Source organism: Nasonia vitripennis, chromosome 3 (genome assembly GCF_009193385.2).
Source record: "Nasonia vitripennis strain AsymCx chromosome 3, Nvit_psr_1.1, whole genome shotgun sequence".
NCBI lineage: Eukaryota > Metazoa > Arthropoda > Insecta > Hymenoptera > Pteromalidae > Nasonia > Nasonia vitripennis.
Window position 1 is genome coordinate 23,084,861 of NC_045759.1, and position 18,100 is coordinate 23,102,960.

General features: G+C 46.3%; 3 protein-coding genes across 4 annotated transcripts; 2 read left to right on the forward strand and 1 right to left on the reverse strand.

Annotated features, from left to right (window-relative positions):
* The first annotated feature begins 889 nt into the window (after window positions 1–889).
* Window positions 890–10,051, forward strand: LOC100118736 (polycomb group protein Psc). 2 transcript variants are annotated; one of them, XM_008207974.4, is made up of 10 exons: window positions 890–1,507; window positions 3,023–3,179; window positions 3,253–3,343; window positions 3,430–3,533; window positions 3,848–3,883; window positions 4,578–4,948; window positions 5,025–6,431; window positions 6,511–7,095; window positions 7,171–7,819; window positions 7,895–10,051. In XM_008207974.4, exons 2-10 carry the CDS (start codon window positions 3,065–3,067, stop codon window positions 8,485–8,487), a joined length of 3,951 nt encoding a protein of 1,316 aa, XP_008206196.1. In that variant the 5' UTR covers window positions 890–1,507; window positions 3,023–3,064; the 3' UTR covers window positions 8,488–10,051. The 2 variants fall into 2 exon arrangements, with proteins under 2 accessions (XP_008206196.1, XP_001602634.1); XM_001602584.6 differs by lacking the exon at window positions 3,848–3,883.
* A 346-nt stretch (window positions 10,052–10,397) lies between these two features.
* On the forward strand, window positions 10,398–15,824 carry LOC100118773 (band 4.1-like protein 5). Its single transcript, XM_008207971.4, has 7 exons — window positions 10,398–11,173; window positions 11,250–11,397; window positions 11,464–11,640; window positions 11,719–12,417; window positions 12,502–12,992; window positions 13,301–13,891; window positions 14,172–15,824. The coding sequence occupies exons 1-7, from the start codon at window positions 11,021–11,023 to the stop codon at window positions 14,301–14,303; spliced, it is 2,391 nt and encodes a 796-aa protein (XP_008206193.1). The 5' UTR covers window positions 10,398–11,020; the 3' UTR covers window positions 14,304–15,824.
* Window positions 15,825–16,009: 185 nt separating this feature from the next.
* Window positions 16,010–17,753, reverse strand: LOC100678857. The gene is made up of 6 exons (XM_003426312.5): window positions 17,444–17,753; window positions 17,298–17,352; window positions 17,155–17,203; window positions 16,864–17,067; window positions 16,378–16,779; window positions 16,010–16,292 (listed from the first exon to the last, which is right to left on the reverse strand). Exons 1-6 carry the CDS (start codon window positions 17,640–17,642, stop codon window positions 16,113–16,115), a joined length of 1,089 nt encoding a protein of 362 aa, XP_003426360.1. The 5' UTR covers window positions 17,643–17,753; the 3' UTR covers window positions 16,010–16,112.
* Between the last annotated feature and the right edge of the window lie 347 nt (window positions 17,754–18,100).

Sequence of the window (18,100 nt, forward strand, 5' to 3'; positions counted from 1 at the left end):
TATAGCAGGTATAAAACGTTCCGCCGCAGGGGCAGGAGGGCTTTTCGCGGGCAATTATACGCACGGGGGAAGCGCGTGTGCGAGGAAAAAGGGCGACACGTGAAAAATCGATCGCTCATACGAGCTGCCCCTCTGATGTATATAGCAGCGTATATATATATACAGGCAGGGGCGAGTCCTGCGAGATTCGCGAGAGAGCATTGAATTATACACGAATCCCGCGCGCTGGTAACGAGGTCTGGAGAGGGGCCTTGAGGACACGCATTACAGCTGCTTTCGCTGCGTGTGCCTGTGTAGAGACGGGCATAGAGGAAAAGAGGGAATATAATCTCGCCCGGAGGGACTCGCGGCGAGGGAGAGATAATCAGGGATAGAGCCGAGCCGGCGGAGGAACAAACGCACACATGTGCCGCCGAGAGGCTCTCTCTCTCTCTCTCTCTCTCTCTCTCTCTCTCTCTCTCCGTGTGGCGTTGTGCTGTATCCGCGCTCGCGAGCGCGCGAGGAGAGAAAGTGTGTTCCAGAGAGAGAGAGAGAGAGACAGCTGTTTTGTGTGGAGGGAGTCGCTCTACCAGTATAGAGCGCCACACCGATGTGCACACTTATACACTGACGGAGACCGAGCAGTTAGCTACATATTATAGGCAGCCGAGAGTGAGAGAGAGAGAGAGAGAGAGAGACGGATCGTAAAGGGAGGGCAAGCGAAGCGGGGGGGTTGTAAAGCCCGCAGCGGTGGTGGGGGACAGACGGCAGAACGTTCTCTCCATCTCTCTCCGCGACTCGGCTCTGCGCAGCGCCAGGATTATTATTACTATATACAAACCCGAGAGAGAGAGAGAGAGAGAGAAAAGAGGGGGAGAGAGAGAGCGTTGGTGGTGTTCTGCAGCGCGCTCGCTCTCTTTAGTTCGGCACGAGAGTTCGCATCGTCGGGACGACGCGCCGTCGCTCGGCTCGCGTAGAAACCTTCGCACTCACACATATACACTCCCCCCCCCCTCTCTCCTCGCCTACCCTCTATCGGCGTATAGTGTGGCGACCGAACAGAGTTGAGAGTACATTATAACCTCGGAGTGCGCGGAGTGCTGTACACATTATTACGTCGTCCTGGAGCCGAGGAGGCTCGGGGCAGGATCGCTGGGTGATAAGAAACGGGGACGAAGTATAGACGAGAGAGTCGTTCCTGGCAGTGCGGCGACGAGATGCCAGAATCGGCGGCGCTGCAACAGCGGCGGACAAAGGGGGACGGCCGCAGCGGCGACAGAGCAGTACTGTAGTGCAACGGCAGCAGCAGTGGAGACTTCTCTCTCTCTCTCTCTCTCTCTCTCTCTTCTCTGTGTAAGCTAGTATATATACCTATATAGCGTAGGTATACAGCAGCGCTAGCTCTCTTTCTCCGATTCCACGCCTCTCCACTACTTGCACTGCAGCCAGAGCTGACGAATTATCACGACGATGATGCTGCCGCCGCTGCACAGGATGAGGATCGACCAGTAGTGTGTATGCACATCGTGTACGTATATATTATCGCTATGTGTGTGCCTTTTCACTTTTCGCTCGTACCTCTGTCTCTCTCTCTCTCTCTCTCTCTCTCACTCTCTGCTGTGTAGTATAACTGTGTGCAGTGTATGTGGGAGTGAGCTCCGCGTATACGTGTACACCAATACGCAGATGTATCCCTGCGCGAAAGAATAAGCGGGGACACATGTGTGTGTGTGTGTGTGTGTGCGCGCTAAGGGGGAAATTCATGGATCGTGCAGTCTCGAGGACCGGCTTTTCTTTCGCACGTGCTTGGCTCTCGCAGGAATTTTTGCCACAGAAGCTTATTGCGAGTTCCGAGCCGTATAAACATCGGGAGACTGTTGCGTCTTGCGCGAACTTTGTTTACAAACTCGACTCTCTCTCTCTCTCTCTCTCTCTCTCTCTCTCGGCCTTTAAATTACATCGGAGCGCAGTGTGGCACACGTGTGCGCTCGTACTTTCGAAATTGCAAAAACTCGCTGTGATGTACACAAACGCATCGCGCGATCGTCTGCTCCGGAGTGAAGAGCCTCGGGATTCGATTATGGAAGTGTATACGATGATTGCACCGAAACGAGACAAAAAAAAAACAACTAGTAATCGTATTTTTCTATCGCTGAGCAGCTGTAATAATAAGGACGAAATACTCGCTTCTCTCTCTCTCTCTTTTATCGGCTATTCTCCTGCTCGTTTCTCTCTTTCTCTCTTTTTGCTTCGGTTTGGGCTGCCGCTACCGCCGCGACTTCTATTTACACACTCTCGGCGAGAGGGAGAGGGATATAGGTGGAGAGGGAAAATAAGAGGAGAAAGAGCGGAAGTCAGTCGCGGATCCGCGAGGACGAGGGTCGGAGTACACGCGAAATACGAGATGTTATTTTTCTCCCACTGAGTATTCCGTTTTCTTCCAAACAAACACACAATTATTCGTTATCGCTTCGTTTTACACGTTTCTCGATGATAAAAACGACGAACGTCACAAAAAGAAGCACAAATAATAATAATAATAATTAGCGAGAGAGCCGCGCGCGAGGCGAACACGTGCGAGCATGCGCTGCGTCCGTTATTATATTACCTACCCCATATATAAACGCACCAGACCCGCACAGGAAAAGGAACAGCCGAGTTTCGTTTTTCCGAGAGGGAGAGAGAGAGAGAGAGAGAGAGAGCGATGCTCACGCACACACACACGTGCGGCTATTGAATGATCGCTCGCGGGGTAGTAGGAAGCCAGAGGCGCGCGTATATAGGTATATATATATAGAGATATAATACCAGTATACACGCGCGCGTCTCCTAGTCCTACCTGAAAGACGAGTGCGTGTATGTGTGCCCGTAAGAAGAGGGATAAAAGGGCCAGGGGTGAGACAAAATGGAGGGAGAGAATACGCACACTTTTGTGCGATGAAATATCGTGCGCTCGAGATGACCTGTGTGTTGTATTAGTTTTTTCTCTCTCGGCTTTGCGTGTGTGCCATACTTATCGGGGATATGTGTGCCTTGCTTTTAGGACCCTTTGTGGAGAGATACGAAGGAGAAGAAGAAGGAGAAGATGGCCGGGATAGGCAAGAGGACGTATCTGCGCGAGGTGAACCCGCACCTCATATGTCCCCTCTGCAGGGGATACCTCATCGACGCGACCACCGTCGTGGAGTGTCTTCATTCTTGTAAGTTAGATCGCATGAAAAATTCGAATCTTATATGGCTTTGTAAGGAGCTAATCCTTCTTTTTATCTGCAGTCTGCAGAAGCTGTATACTGAAGCACCTGAACAAGAATGCCCAGTGCCCGACCTGCAAGCATCTGCTCAACACCGCCAAACCGAACATCAAGTGCGTAAATTTGATATACAATGCTACATTCGTATAGGCTACAGTCGATCCTCGTATGAGTACTAATCATTGCGATCTTTTGTCAGGGCGGACAAGGCACTACAGGACATCGTGTACAAGCTGGTACCAGGTCTCTATCACAAAGAGATGCGGAAGAGACGGGAGTTTTACAGCAAGCATCCGGAGCACGGTAAGACTCGAGCTTCAAAACGACCGACTGCGACGGATCTCTTTACGTGCACCGACTTGTCAAAATTTAACGGGAAATCTCAAAAAAAATCTTTTATTTTTTTTTTATTCTCGTACATCTGTACACCCCAACTGAATTCGAAGTTCATTCACCGCCAGATCAGTTTTGAATCCGTCCCGGCGCATGATGTATATAAAAGCGAATATATAGATAATCCAAGTACCAATAGTAGCGAATAATTAATGCGCTAGCTCGCGCTTTCCGTCTCTCTTTCTCGAGTTCATCAATCAAACAGATATTGTGATCGATTGCAGGATTCGCTGCGATGAGCCTGAACCATCTTGGCGGTGGTAAGCTCTATCTTTCAACGAAAATAGACAAGCATTATACTATTACATACATTTTTTTACTTTCTTTATATATCATCGCCCGCAGTGAAATAGACACTTTTATTCTGTACTTCACGAGTGCGCTGTGACTTGAGCAGTATTTTTTCGTACATCACGTTTGTCTGCATTTTCATTTGGAGTTTTTATTGTATTATACGTATATACATACTTCGTTTTTGCGCAACTGTACAACATCCGTATACAGCGAGACTCGACAACAGTTTCTTTGCTTTCAACAAGAGATTTCAGCAGTTATGATGCGATTTTTGCCGCTAACGCAGTGTTTTCTTTCTCTACGTTATATACATTATTATATAGTGATGATGACAATTATATATACATAGAACGATTTGCAAGTTGTGTGCTTAAATGCGATTGTAACTTTTATTTGAGATTATTGTCATATACTCGATATACACTGTAGATGTTTTTTTATTCACACACACGCACACACACACAATTATATGAAGGGCTGTTCACCGAATATTTATTGATGAATCTTGTACTCACCGCGAGAGTGAATAGCCCCTCGCACGCTAACGAATACACCGGTTTGCGTAATCAGCAGTTTTATTATTTGAAGCGATAAAAGAAAAACGAACTTTCGCTTCCAATTCAGAAAAAAGCTAACTCTAATCATCCGATACTCCCACAGCTGACTCAGCGACGCCGGAGCAACGAGGCGAGGACGTGAGCGGTAGACTGATTTTCGCTCCGGAGGACGCGATAAGCCTGAGCCTGGAATACCTTCCCGTGGGCGCTGATCCTCTGACTTTGCTATCGAACAACAGCGACGTCGACGCCAGTCAGGTTAACAGTCCCAAGACGAAGATCAACAACGGTATGGCCAACAGGAGATACCTCCAGTGTCCAGCTCTAGTGACCATAGCGCACCTCAAGAAGTTCCTCGCGCTGAAATATAGCGTCGACGTGACCAGGTACAACATCGACATCTGCCATAGACGGGCACCACTGCCAGAGCACTGGACTCTCATGGACGTGGCCTACATATTCGCGTGGAAACGGGTAAGCTATAATTACGATCTTTTGAAGTCACACGTGTATACAAGGAGTGTATACTGATATCACCCGATTGTTTCAGAACGCTCCGATAAGGTTCTTCTACCGCATCACACAAGAGGAGCAGCAGCTGGAGGCACCGCCGAACGACAGGCCGTCCACGCCTGGTCTCGGCGCGAGTCAACCCATCGCTGACGAACAGGCTATCGAGCCGAAGGATAAGGAACCCGAGTCTAACAAAGAGCCACTAAACAAGCCGTCCGTTGAGGAATCCAAGCAGCAAGCAGTCGAGCCAAAGATTCCACAGATCTCGCCGCAGAAGCCAGAGATCAAACGAAACGAGTCCGAGAATGTTAGAGGCTTCCTGGCCAAGAGGTCGGCGCCCAGTCCCAAGGAGAACTTACCGGTGACTACGAAACCACTGCCACCGTTGCTGCCGAAACCTGAACCACAGGTGAAGAGTCCGATTAAAATCATGAAGAACTCGGACGGAAGATATCAGGTACTGCGAGGACCCGCTACACCGCTGAGAACGACGGACAGCGGTACGATCTCATCGCCGAAACCTTCCCCGCCGTCCCTGACTCCGGCGGAGTTCAGTGTGGTCAGTATAGCCGATGGTGTCAATTCCAACAGTGTCAAGATAACCCTGAAGCAGTGCCCACCCGGAAGCACAACTCCTGGCAGCACTAACAGCACTAACGCTTCCAAAAAGCCTAAGGTCATCAGCAACGTTCTCCTGAGGAGTCCCACCCAGGTGGACAAGTCCAGCCCCATGAGTATCGTCGAGCAGCTGCAGGAACAGAAGCAGAAGCGCAAGGTTACATTCTTGGATAACGTGGAATCGAGTCCTCTGACTGCTCCTAAGCAGGCGAAGAAGTCGACTGAGCAGGCGGACAAGAAGCAGTTCCTGCAGGGCTTTAGACTGACTGCCGCTGCCGCCAAGCAACAACATCAGGAGGTATCCAACTCCGAGCAAACGTCCTCGAAAAAGAAGAGCGAGCAGATCAGCGTCGAGGAGCAGGTCAGAAGTATCATTACCAAGAACGATCCGAACAAGCTTTTGACCAGCGCCAATCAACAAGCCACGACGAACAACAGCGAGGAGACATCACCGACGAAGAAACGGCAAATCGAGGTGAAGATCAACTCTACCAACATCGCTGATCGACTCAGCGATCCGAAGCAATTGGCTACGACTGGAGACAACGCATCCCAGGCTCAGGCAATCAGTAGCAGTAACGAGCAACAGCCGATCGATGTCTACGCATTTCCCAATGACCCGCCCACAGCTTTACCAGCTGGTGCCGTGAAGAGAAAATGCCCACCGGGGCTGCCGATCTTCGACGTGCGGAAGAAGCCACAGCCGTATCAGACAGGAAAACGTGCGGGAGTGAACACGACGAGAGGTGGTGGAGCGGTCAAGTGTTACAGGAATCAGTCGGCTAAGCCGATGATCTACGCGAAGCCTCCACCGAGTCCAGCCAGGGTAAGTCCTTTGAAATAATCTAGTTTTGAGTACCAGTATACTCGCAGTTTCGCTAATAATGTTGTTCTCGCACATTCAGCCTTTGCAAAGCCTCAACGCCATTGGAAATGTAGGAAACGTAAACGCTGGTAGTCCTTCCGCTCATCCTAACAACAACCCCACAGTCACCTCCACATCTCCAAAGAACCCGCCACCACCGTCCTCGGTTATGATCTCCAACGACACGCGAAATTTGCTCGACGGTTGCGGCCTCAATATACCCGCCAGCCTCAGCATCACCTTGACTGCGCCGAAATCCCCCAGTCGGGTGAACGACCCAGTCATCGACTCACGAGGATCGAAGGAAGCCCAGAGTCCACTGGATAAGGTTAATCCAAGCATCACTCTGAACGACAAATCTGTCGACCCGAAAGTATTAAAAGCGCTGAAATCCGGTCAGATGAGGATGCCCGCGGCCAACGCTGGAGCCAAGACTAAGGGAAGACAGCCGGCATCGCTGGATCAGACGCCTCAACAAGGACCGGCTGCCAAAAGGAAAAAGGAGGAGCAGCTTATGCAACAGGCAAAGAATATTTTGGATCTGAGTGGGACCAAGAAGATGGACACCCATCCGCTGAAGATTCCCACGCCTATTGGGAAATTCAAACCGAAACCACCAACTTGGGTAAGCTTGTCTCAATTTATAATTCACCGATTCGTTTATCGGAACCATCATTGATAACGTGATTTTTCGTTTCAGTCACAGGCGAACAGTCCAAAGCCTCCAACGAAGGACGACGCTCCGAGCTATACCACCAATGGTCAAGTGGTCACCGTGACCGGCGGCCAGAGGTTCTATCGGGCCCCGCCGGGATCACTAACGCCCGCTGCCCATCGAATCGGCGACATCCCAACACCGAGTCGTGCTCCGGTCTACGCACCCTGTTTCTCCAGCCCCTCCCCTCCCACCAGTCGTCCACCTCCGGTTAATCTGTCCTCCGTCTTCCCTAGCTTGCAGAGTCTTTACGCATTGAGTCAGTCACCCAGCCTCGAACAGTTCCACATGGATTCGAGAATTCGAATGGCAGCTGCCGCCAACGCGGCAGCGAACGCCAACAAGGATTCCAAAAACGTAAGCAGCAATAATTCCGGATCTGTTGGACAGAAGAGTCATTTGGCAGCTCAATGCGCCCCTATCAAGCCGGCGAGATCGTCTATTGGATCGTTTGCCGTACCGATTGCAAAGCAGATCAGCGGAACCCCTGCCAAGCTGCCAAGTAGTAATAAACCTGGAAAAGCAACAGCCAGCACTTCAGTCTCGACTGCCAAAGACAGCGAGACGACCACAAGTAGCACTGACTCTGGTAATACCGAGCAGAAGGATAGAAAAGTCGAGAGCTCTAAAGAAGGTGAGAATAAAGTTCCATTATGGTTTTGCAATGCAGATAAAAGAATGGTATTGAAATATTTCGATTCGATTGCAGCCTCGTCGAAAACGAATACAGAGCAAAGTGAAACCTGCACTACCTCCTCCGCCGCCGAGGAGGGCAACTCTCAAGGCTCAGCCAGTCCTCGGGTTACCTCCACAGCTTCCCCGTCGCCTCCTCCAAGCGCTAGCGAAGCATCCACTTCTAACTCCAGTACCTCCGAATCGAAGTCATCGAAACCGGAAAACCGCCAGCAGCAGCCTTCCTCCGGTTCCGAAGTAACGAGCAGCAACAAGTCTCCCGAAAGTCCAGATTCAAGTTCAGTGGTGACCGAAAGTATCAGCAATTTGGTAGACAGTACAAAGCCCGTGATGGAGAAGGCCGGAGACGCGTCACCAGAAAAAGCCGATACAAAAACGACGAGCGAAGAGAAGTCGAGCGACGAAGCCAAATCGAAGGAGAAGCTGGACACCACGGAGTTCAAGAAGCCCGTGAGTTCTGAGACTCTGCAGAAAAGATTCCTCGACGCGTTTCCCTCCACCGAGTGGGCCAACGATCCTGTAGCTGCCGAGCAGTTCGGAAACTTTCTGAAGCGCCTGTCCTCTATGCAGGCAGAGGCTCAGTCGAAGAACGCCAAGGCAGTCGATTAGGATATCTCGTGTTAGGCTAGAGCGAATTCACTGATGAGAAGTATATGCACAATCATTGAATGAAACGTTTCGTTTGATATCGGTGTATTTTAGTGAAGGTCGAGCTATTTAATTGCTGACGAACCTCAAATTAGTGTAGTAGTGAAAATCGTAGTAGATGGAAAACGGAACGAAGCTCACACGCGGGAACTAGCTTCATCACTGCCTATCCGATATGAGACTTGTTATACCTCTGATCTGCGGGCGTGCGTATCTTTCTTTCCGAGGATGCCACGCGCTTTTTGTACGTCGGAAGGAATTTTTTAATCTACTATTGTGATAAGAGGTTTTCCGTACTTGTGAGAGCAGCAGCAATTTTTGTACTTCACAGTGATAACACAGATATACACAATATGTAAGGGTTAACCATTGGGCCTGGTTATTGAGTCTAGAAATTTATATTTTTTGAAAATGTTGATTATCAACGAATGGTCAGAGATTTATTTTTAAATTCAATGATTGGGCCAATGGTTGGACAAAGTACTATATACTAAGCATTTCTTCAGGGATCTTTTTGAATGTCGTTTTACAACATTGTAAGAGGGAAGCCACCCTGAAACAGGGATGAAAAGTGTCTAATACAGCAGTGGTAATTTGATACATTAACTTATTAATGCATTAAACACGAGCTTTAATGGTCTCTGCCATAAAATGTATCCGTATAAACTACAGTATTCTTACAATCAATTACTAAGCTTACTTATACCAGGAATCTGTCAGGTTGTCTATGACATCAAATGAATTTTGTTTGTGGATTTTCATAAAATCCACAGTTGGCAACAACAAAAATTGTTCTTTTTGTAAAATATAGCTTATTTTAATGTAATTTTTAGCTATTTTTAAGCGATTGTATCACTAGCGACGAGACAATATTTGTTCCTTTAGTTGTAGTCAACAGCAATGTAGTTTTGTTTGCTATTGTATTTGGCATTGTTAAAGCTTTAGTTTAACCTAAGTTTTGTTAAAAGCAACTCGTTGGTACACACAAGTTGCACAACTGCCGCACTGCCATTTGTATCAATACAAAGCTCGAATAGCACACGCAGACTGAGATAATTCCAATCGAGAAAGCAGAGCACTTTTCTCGCAGCCAAAGCCAATGCAAAACTAGCTAATCTCAGTGAACTTTGTGTACAAGATGCAGTTGTCTTGAATGTATGTATACGTTTAGACTTTAACAAGTATCCTTAGTCGTTTTAAGCTGTAAATACCTTGAAGGAGATCACTCAAAGACAAGAGAGTACCACGCTCAGTACTAAAAATACTTAAATAAAGCGACGACCGTAAGCGTCGAAATGTTCTATTTTACTACACAGAATATGAATTATAAACACAAAAATAACGGATCGCCGCTGTCAGGTCAATCGCGGGCTCGTAAGCGCTGCCAGCAATTTTCGCTCGCCTTTTTTTTATGATAAACATAAGCATAATAATCATGAAGAACCGAAAGAGAGAAAATGAATCAGGAGAATCATCGCAGTGTACAATACCGAATAAATATACGTATTCCTATATACAAAGCTCATTCTCTTGTCGCAGAGGTACAAGTATTCATTTCACTCAGCCACTCCTCCTCCTCACCAGATCTCCATCATCCTCGCATTCCACTTTCTCCGCGACGAGCGCGGCTTCGTTATAAGTGTCACGCTGCACTAATGCACGAAATGCCGAAAATTTCAAAATAATCGCGAGCGGTGCTCTGACGTAGGCGATATGGCCAGGCTCGGCCAATGAACTGCCTTCACCTCGAGCAATCGGCTAAAAACCGGCGGACATTGGACGCTTGGATCGCTGCGCATGCGCCCTACCTAACTTACGTAGTCTACTCGCTCTTACCTTTCTTTCTCTTTCGCCGCTGTTGCACATCGCGCCGCTCTCGAACGACTCGAACTATCTCGACGGCAGAGTCGCTACGCGACACACACGCGTACACATATATTTATACCGTTGTCTTTCTCCTCCGCCGTCGCGCCGTCGCGCGATATATTGCATCCGTACGCCAGTGCGTACACAAGCAGCGAAGAGAGAGAGAGAGAGAACGCGAGCGTATTTTTGTCATGCGTGCAGCCGCTCGGTGTGCTTTACGCCCACAATAACCAGTGCCAGGCGGAAGGACTGATCTGCTCGTTGCCGCTGATATACTCGGGGAGTCTAATCCGAGGCTTCTTTGTGCGTCCGGTGCAGTTGCGGGGGTGTAGCTACATCTACCTGCCTGTGTGTGTGTGTGTGCACTCGTACCCTGTGCCTCTCTCTCTCTCTCGGCGTTTGACATGTGCATGTGTCGTTGGGCGGAGCAGCCGAGCAGCTAGCAGCGGCTGAAAAAAAGTGTGGCATGGATATTGAGAAATAATGCCAGCCGCCGCGGGCCCATCATCCTCTGTTGTTGCGATACTTCCACGTCGCGATCGCGCTGCCGCCGCCACCGCGATAACGATCATCAGCCACTGCTCCACGATCGCTAATAGCAGGAGGAGGTAGTAGTAGTCTCGGAATCATGCTGCGGTTCTTGTCGAGGCGCCGGGCCCGCAGCGTCAGCGGCCAGCAGACCTCTTCGCAGATCAAGAACCAGCGGCTGCTCAGCAATAAGAACATCGTTCAGTGTCGTGTAATTCTCCTCGACGGCGCCGATCTACCCATTGACCTATCGGTGAGTCTTATTATTGGCTTTTTGCCGATGAGCTTGTGTTTTGAACAGAACTGATGGTTCTTTTCTGTTTGAGTAGAAAAAGGCACTGGCCAGCGACTTGTACGAGCAGGTGTTCTACAGCTTGGATCTGATAGAGAAGGACTACTTTGGACTGCAGTACACGGACAGCAATAATGTACAGCACTGGCTTGATCCGACCAAGCCGATAAAAAAGCAAGTTAAAAGTAAGTAGGCTGTGGCAACTGTTCAAAGCACGTGGGCCTGTTTATTATAATTTTTACTTTTCGCAGTTGGGCCTCCGTACACACTGAGACTAAAAGTGAAATTTTACTCATCGGAGCCAAATACGTTGAGAGAAGAATTGACACGGTATCAATTCTTTCTGCAACTGAAGCAAGATGTTCTGGAAGGAAAACTCCATTGCCCTCATCAAACCACAGTTCAGCTAGCTGCGCTAACTTTGCAATGTATGTAAATATTGTCTACATATTGCTTTACGGTTACCTGGACAGGTACAATAACACTATTTTGCATCTGTCTCGCAGCTGAACTCGGTGATTATGACCCAACGGTGCACACAGCAGCCTCGGTGTCAGAGTTCCGCTTTGTACCAGAGCAGACCGAGCAGCTGGAGCTGGAAATCTTGGAAGAGTACAAAAAGTGTTCCGGCATGAGCCCGGCTCAAGCCGAATCAGCGTACCTGAGCAAAGCCAAATGGCTGGATATGTATGGCGTGGATATGCACACAGTTATGGGCAAAGACGCGTGCGAGTACTCGCTCGGTCTTACGCCCACGGGCATCCTCGTGTTCGAGGGCAACCAAAAGATTGGCCTGTTCGTCTGGCCTAAGATCGGCCGACTGGATTTCAAGAAGAAGAAACTAACTCTAGTCGTGGTAGAGGAGGACGACGAGGGCAAGGGCGAGCAAGAGCATACGTTCGTCTTTCGGCTGCTAAACGAGAAGGCCTGCAAGCATCTGTGGAAGTGTGCCGTTGAGCACCACGCGTTCTTCCGACTGCGAGCGCCAGTGAAGGGTGCAAATGGTCGACAAAATCTTTTCCGCATGGGCTCCCGCTTCCGGTACAGCGGCAAAACTGAGTTCCAGACTACTCAGCTGAACCGTGCACGGCGCACGGTTCAGTTCGAGCGACGACCCAGTCAGCGCTATGCCCGCAGACAGAGCCACGTTCTCAGAGATAGACAGCGCCAAGTGCAGGATCAGTCGACGCCGCAGCCGTCGTCTGGTGAGAAACGGTTTATCTTATCTGTCCGCGACATAATGTAATCTACATGATCTGCTTACGTTATCGTTGTTCTATATTTCACAGCCGAAGAGGAACCCGAAAGGCTCGAGAGACAGCCGAGCAGATGCAGCAGTACAAAGTCTTCTTCGGATGCCAGCAGCATTCAAGGAACGTCCTCGCCTCTGGTAGATTCGCTTCTCAGGTCTCTTGCTAAGGAGCAACAGCCTCTGGAGGCGAGAAACCAAACCGACGTAGCCAGCAGTCAGAAAGAGACGGAGCCGATGAAGACCAGTCTGACTATTGAGAGCGTTACCTGCACACCGTCCACGCCAGTTCCAAATAATCAGGTGGTAGGTGCTACAGCGCTGCCACCGCGCACGCCGATACCACCCGAGTCTTTGAAGTGCAATATTTTAAAAGCGAAAGCTCTCGAGCAAGGCAAGAATTCAAATTTGGTTTCTATCTCGACTGCCGAGACGCCGACGCCTATTGTTGCCGCCTCCGCCGCCACCGCTGCCGCTGCTGTTAATGATAAAACGCAACATTCTGCCGATGCCGCGACCATTGTCTCTGTGGTATGTTTTAAAGTGTGTCCGCATTTCGCTGTTGATTTTGTCGCTATTGAAATTTATATGAGTTTTTTGTCGCTATCACAATTGATGTTTTGACATTTTGGGTTGACGCTTCATTTATGTTGCTAGCTTAAGAAGCGGGTTTACACCTTGGGCATTTAAGGCCAAAGGCTCATTCATTATTTACTGAATTAGCTTAAAACAATTATCAAACTAGATTTTACCCATTAAATTTAACTCGAGGTGTACATGCCCTTTTCACACACGATGTCGTTGCTTTTCTGCTTCTCTCTCTCTCTCTCGCAATGTAGGGTGGCGACAAGCTGACCTTGTCAGTAAGCGGCACTTCGACGAGTCCCTCGCCAGTCGACGACGCGGTTACGGTCACTCACTTCTCGCTGGACAGCTGGGGCAAGATCCAGCAGAAGACTACTCCTTTCAGTCCAAAGGTGGCCAACCGATCTCAGAACCCCTTCAACCCGTTTACGAACAACGTCGTCTCGGACGAACCAATCGTCAACAGCAGCATCTTAGAGGAGAACCATGTCACTGGAGGAGAGGAACCGACCAAATCAGCATCTCCGACGCCGGTACCTGTTGCACCTCTCATCTCAATACTGACGACACCGACGGAGGAGAAGAAGATCAATACGAATCCATTTATCGATTCGAATCCATTCCTGGTCCTAGGGCTCAATCCCTTCGCGAACGATTTGAGCCCGACTCCGACCCCGATTCCTGTGACACCCACTCCGAAGACGTCAGTTGTCGAGGAAGCACCTGCGATTGTTGTCACCGAGGACAAACCCGACAGTGCAGCACCACCTACTGCCACAGCCAATGGTACGAGAGTTGTCAAGACCGAGGAGATTCAGACGACCACCACTACTCTCACGCATAAAGTAAGAATCACCGCTTGCGCAGAGTTTTTTTATTGTTTCTTTTGTCTCGTCCTTTGTCGTAGCAATTTTATGCTAGTGATTCGTCGAATTTTGCCTTGTGATATTTTGTGTGCGTGTAGTGTGAGATGATTTTTCAGGTACTGCTTGAGCTGTTTTGACAGATTCAGATACATACATACATCAATATATTTCAGCGCGCCATCTGAATCCGTTAACGTTTATTGCATCTCTGCAGTTGACTTGAACTAAAATTCTATTTTTCTCATAAAATTTCCAACAGGATGATGGACCAGCAGCATCAGACATTAGTCCCTGGTTGGTTGCGGATCCAGCTCAAGCGCCAGCGACGACCCAGAGTCCCGCGAAGCACACTGTTATAACTCGCAAGACAGTCATCACGACCCAATTGTAGGCCCGTCTCTTTCCGACAGGGACCCCGTCGCAACAATACGTTTACCTGCTAGACTAACGTAAAATAACCCGAGACATAGTATTACTATTTATAACAGATTTGCTGAATCTATTGTGAAGTTTTTGAGCTTTGCATCCAACGAAGGCGTGTGCATCGTGCTCTAGGCACCGCCGCCGGAACAGAAAGCAGCATAACTCTACATATCTCTGCCGTGCAAGGCAAGCATTTTTCTTTATTGGTGCTACCACTGCTTTTTCCCCAAAATATTAATTTACTCGCGTTATAACTTTGTAGATAGAGAGACGCTGCTATGTGTAATCTTCAAAGTCTGAAGAGTTTTATACGGCGAGATTTTTGAGGAAATTTTCAGGCTCTGGTAGATCGTGTGCCATGTTTCTTGAAAGGCAGCTTTTTTTCATACGATACCGACGACAAATAACCTGATTCTTTTGTATATCTTTTGAACACTTGTGTGATGCCATCACTGCTAAGACTTGAGATCGGCATTTGATTTCGTATGTTCGTACGAATTTACTTCCTGTCTGACGATTTTTTACCTTTTGAAACTTTGAAAGACTGGATCTATAAGTTTTTAGAAAAATTTACTACACGAGAAAACGTGGCCTGATTGACGAGTAATAACGTTTTTACATTCCATTTGCCACAAGAAAAGTCGGATGTGCCTTAAAATATATAAACTTGTACTTACGTTGGTGCAGCAAAGACTGTTTTCCATTTTTTACCAAGTAAAAAATCATCATTCTTAAATAAGGTAGTGAGATTAGTTAAAGTATAAGACGAGTCGAAATGTACTTAAGAAAATTTGTATTTGTTTACAAAAGAAAAAAGAGAGAAAACTTCCATTCCTCAACGATGAAATCGGCTTTTAGAAAATTTATCTTTTAACTATAATGTAAATAAAGAGTTTGACCACTACTTGGCGTGCAAAAAAATTCCCTTAACTTTTGTGGCAGTATTAAAAAAGAAGAGAATATTTTACAAATATTTACTTATTGTTGTACTTATAAAAGTAGATTATATTTAAAATAATTGCTTTCTGACCAACGCATTCCCCGTTTGATCTCTATAGTCAAGTTCACGCAGCTACTATAAACTATACAAACACGACTCGTTCATAGTCATGCATTTATCGATCGTACGTACGAAAGGAATACGTCCAATTTAATTTTTATCACTGAATTGTGTGATTAGCACTGATCACAATGAATGGCAATTGAGAAGCAACCGCAATATTTGAAATTTGTATGTGCATTGTTATAAAGTTTTATTATATTATGTATAAATTGCGGCCTTATAGGATATATATATGTATATCATAAATTTGTGTAAACACAAGTTGCCTTATACCTACATAAACATAAGTATATAAGGATAAAATCACGACTATGCTTTTTTTGTTTCACCGCTTTAAGAATGTTTATATCCATCGGACCTATAGCTATGCTTCGTCGTTATCTTAATTGCAAGATGAAACACGATCGCGCATTATGTATATAGAAACTACATACATTTCGATCGAAATTCCCACAACATATCCAAAAAAGAACGTGAATTTCCATTGTATATTTTTTTAATAATTTAGATGTTTTTCTTTTTCTTGTCGGTTTGCGAAAAATGCTTCGACCATAAATATACATGTAACAACTGTATGTCTTTCACATGTCCTAATAAAAATTAGACAATAATTTTCGTTTACTCTTTTACTTCGTGCACGTTTATTATAATTCTTTTTACAAAGGTATGTTGAATAATTAAAATTCTATGCAATCAGTTTGAATTTATACCGAATCAGCGCGGACACGAGTGTAGACGGTGACGTTGGCCTATTCTAGGAGATTCAGGGAGAGTGATTGGACGTGGTTTAATTGGTTGCACTGGCGCATACGTTCTAATAGGTCCAGCCTTAAAAACTGCAAGCTTCTCTATGTCTGCGGCATTCTTTTCCTTGGACTTAAGATCCTTTAAACACTGTAAATCCAAAGATAAAAAAGTATTTATTAGAATAATCTTGCACATTTAATCACATACATTCCGCAAGCTTATAGCGAATTACCTCTGATAAAGCACTGCGCTTGCACATTTTTTTACTATCGTTCTTTTTCCGTATTCCGCTCGATGATAATAGAGATGACTTGAAAGGCTTCGTCTTTTCCTGTGACGATCCATTTGTGTGCTTGAAAACAGGGATGGCCTCTTTAATCTTGAATTCCGTTCGAGTATCAACCGAACGCATTCCGGACTTGGGACACTTTGGAATTGTACCCACGTAATTCTCATTTTCAGCTTCGTTTTGTCTCACCGGAATCTTAGATTTCTCTTCGTCCTTTTTCACCAAGCTTCTACGCTTGCGATGCTCCTTTGCTTTGGCGCGAATCGTTGCTAGACTCCGAGGAGATTTGGGGCACTTGGGAGTCACTTTGAAAACTGGATTGCTCTGATTAGATCGGCACTTGTTCTTTTGCGTGGAAGAGAATACCGTTAGAAAGAAACAATAATGGACTCGATTGCTAAACTGAGATTCTCGAAATGAAATATTTACCGTGGTGGAAACTGATGTTTTTCTCGAAGAAATCGATCGTCGACTTTTCGATTCTTTTACAGTGGATTCCTGTGTTCTCGAAGTGTTGCGTACTTTTTTGGCCGTATTAACTGGTCCTTTACTTTTAGGTTTTTTTAATTCGTTCTTCGAACGATTGGACGACAGCGTTTTATGCGCAGAAATTGTATCGGTGATTCGCTCGTTCTATACGTATGAAATATATCGTTATAATTAAATTTTATATTCTACAACTCGAAATTAGAAAACGCTATCAATCATTAAGATATTTACGAATCCGATAGTGGTCTCTCCTGCCTGAAGAGAAAATCCAAACTCCGGTCTGTATTTTAAGAAAAAAAAGTGATAAATCAACATTTTCATACGACAGTTATAGCGAGGAAAGTGTAACGTGTCCTATATATGTATATACATACGCGACATTCGCAGCTTCATTTGCACAGTCGCTCAGCAACTGTAAATTTCGCCGACCTACAAGTAAAGTAAAAAACGTGAATTCCTACTCGTTCCGGATTCGTTCCTCGCTCTTTTTTCATTCACAACGCTCGTGATGCATACGTACCGAAGATCGGCTTGTTTGCGTATTCGATCGCGGGATGCAGGAAGTTCAATGACTTTTTAGCACGATTATCTTGATTTCTAAAACTCAGATCGGCACATATTTTTGTTGGCTCATCGATCGGTGTCGACGTACCTCGTCCAGATATAATTAAAGATGACGCACGAGAAATGTTTCCGATTTTTTCACTTTTACGACTCATGATCTACTGGTTTGATGGACTATGAGAGACTAAGCGTCGTTATCAACTCTATATACAATAGGTATTATTAGTGAATTTGGACGTTCATGTATATCACTACGCACGTTTGTTTACCAACACAAATATTTATTGACTCTGTACATGCGTTAACAGGTTTTCACTTTTCATTACGAATAAATTACATGATTGTGTTTTAGATTTCAGCTCGAATGAAAAATGCGATTATAATCTCTGTAGTGAAATCATGACGTTAACAAGCATATAGAAATCCAGTTTTTTTTATTTTTGCCGTTTTTTTACACGTATCACTAAATCAATTCACCCCTCGCTCTGATTTTAAATGAAGAAGTGGGGTAATGCGTCGTCTTATAGTATGGAATTCTTTATACAAGGCGAAAAAGGCAGTCCATGCTAGAAGAGAAGCAAATTTTTCAAACGTGGGTTAAAGAACGTTAGGA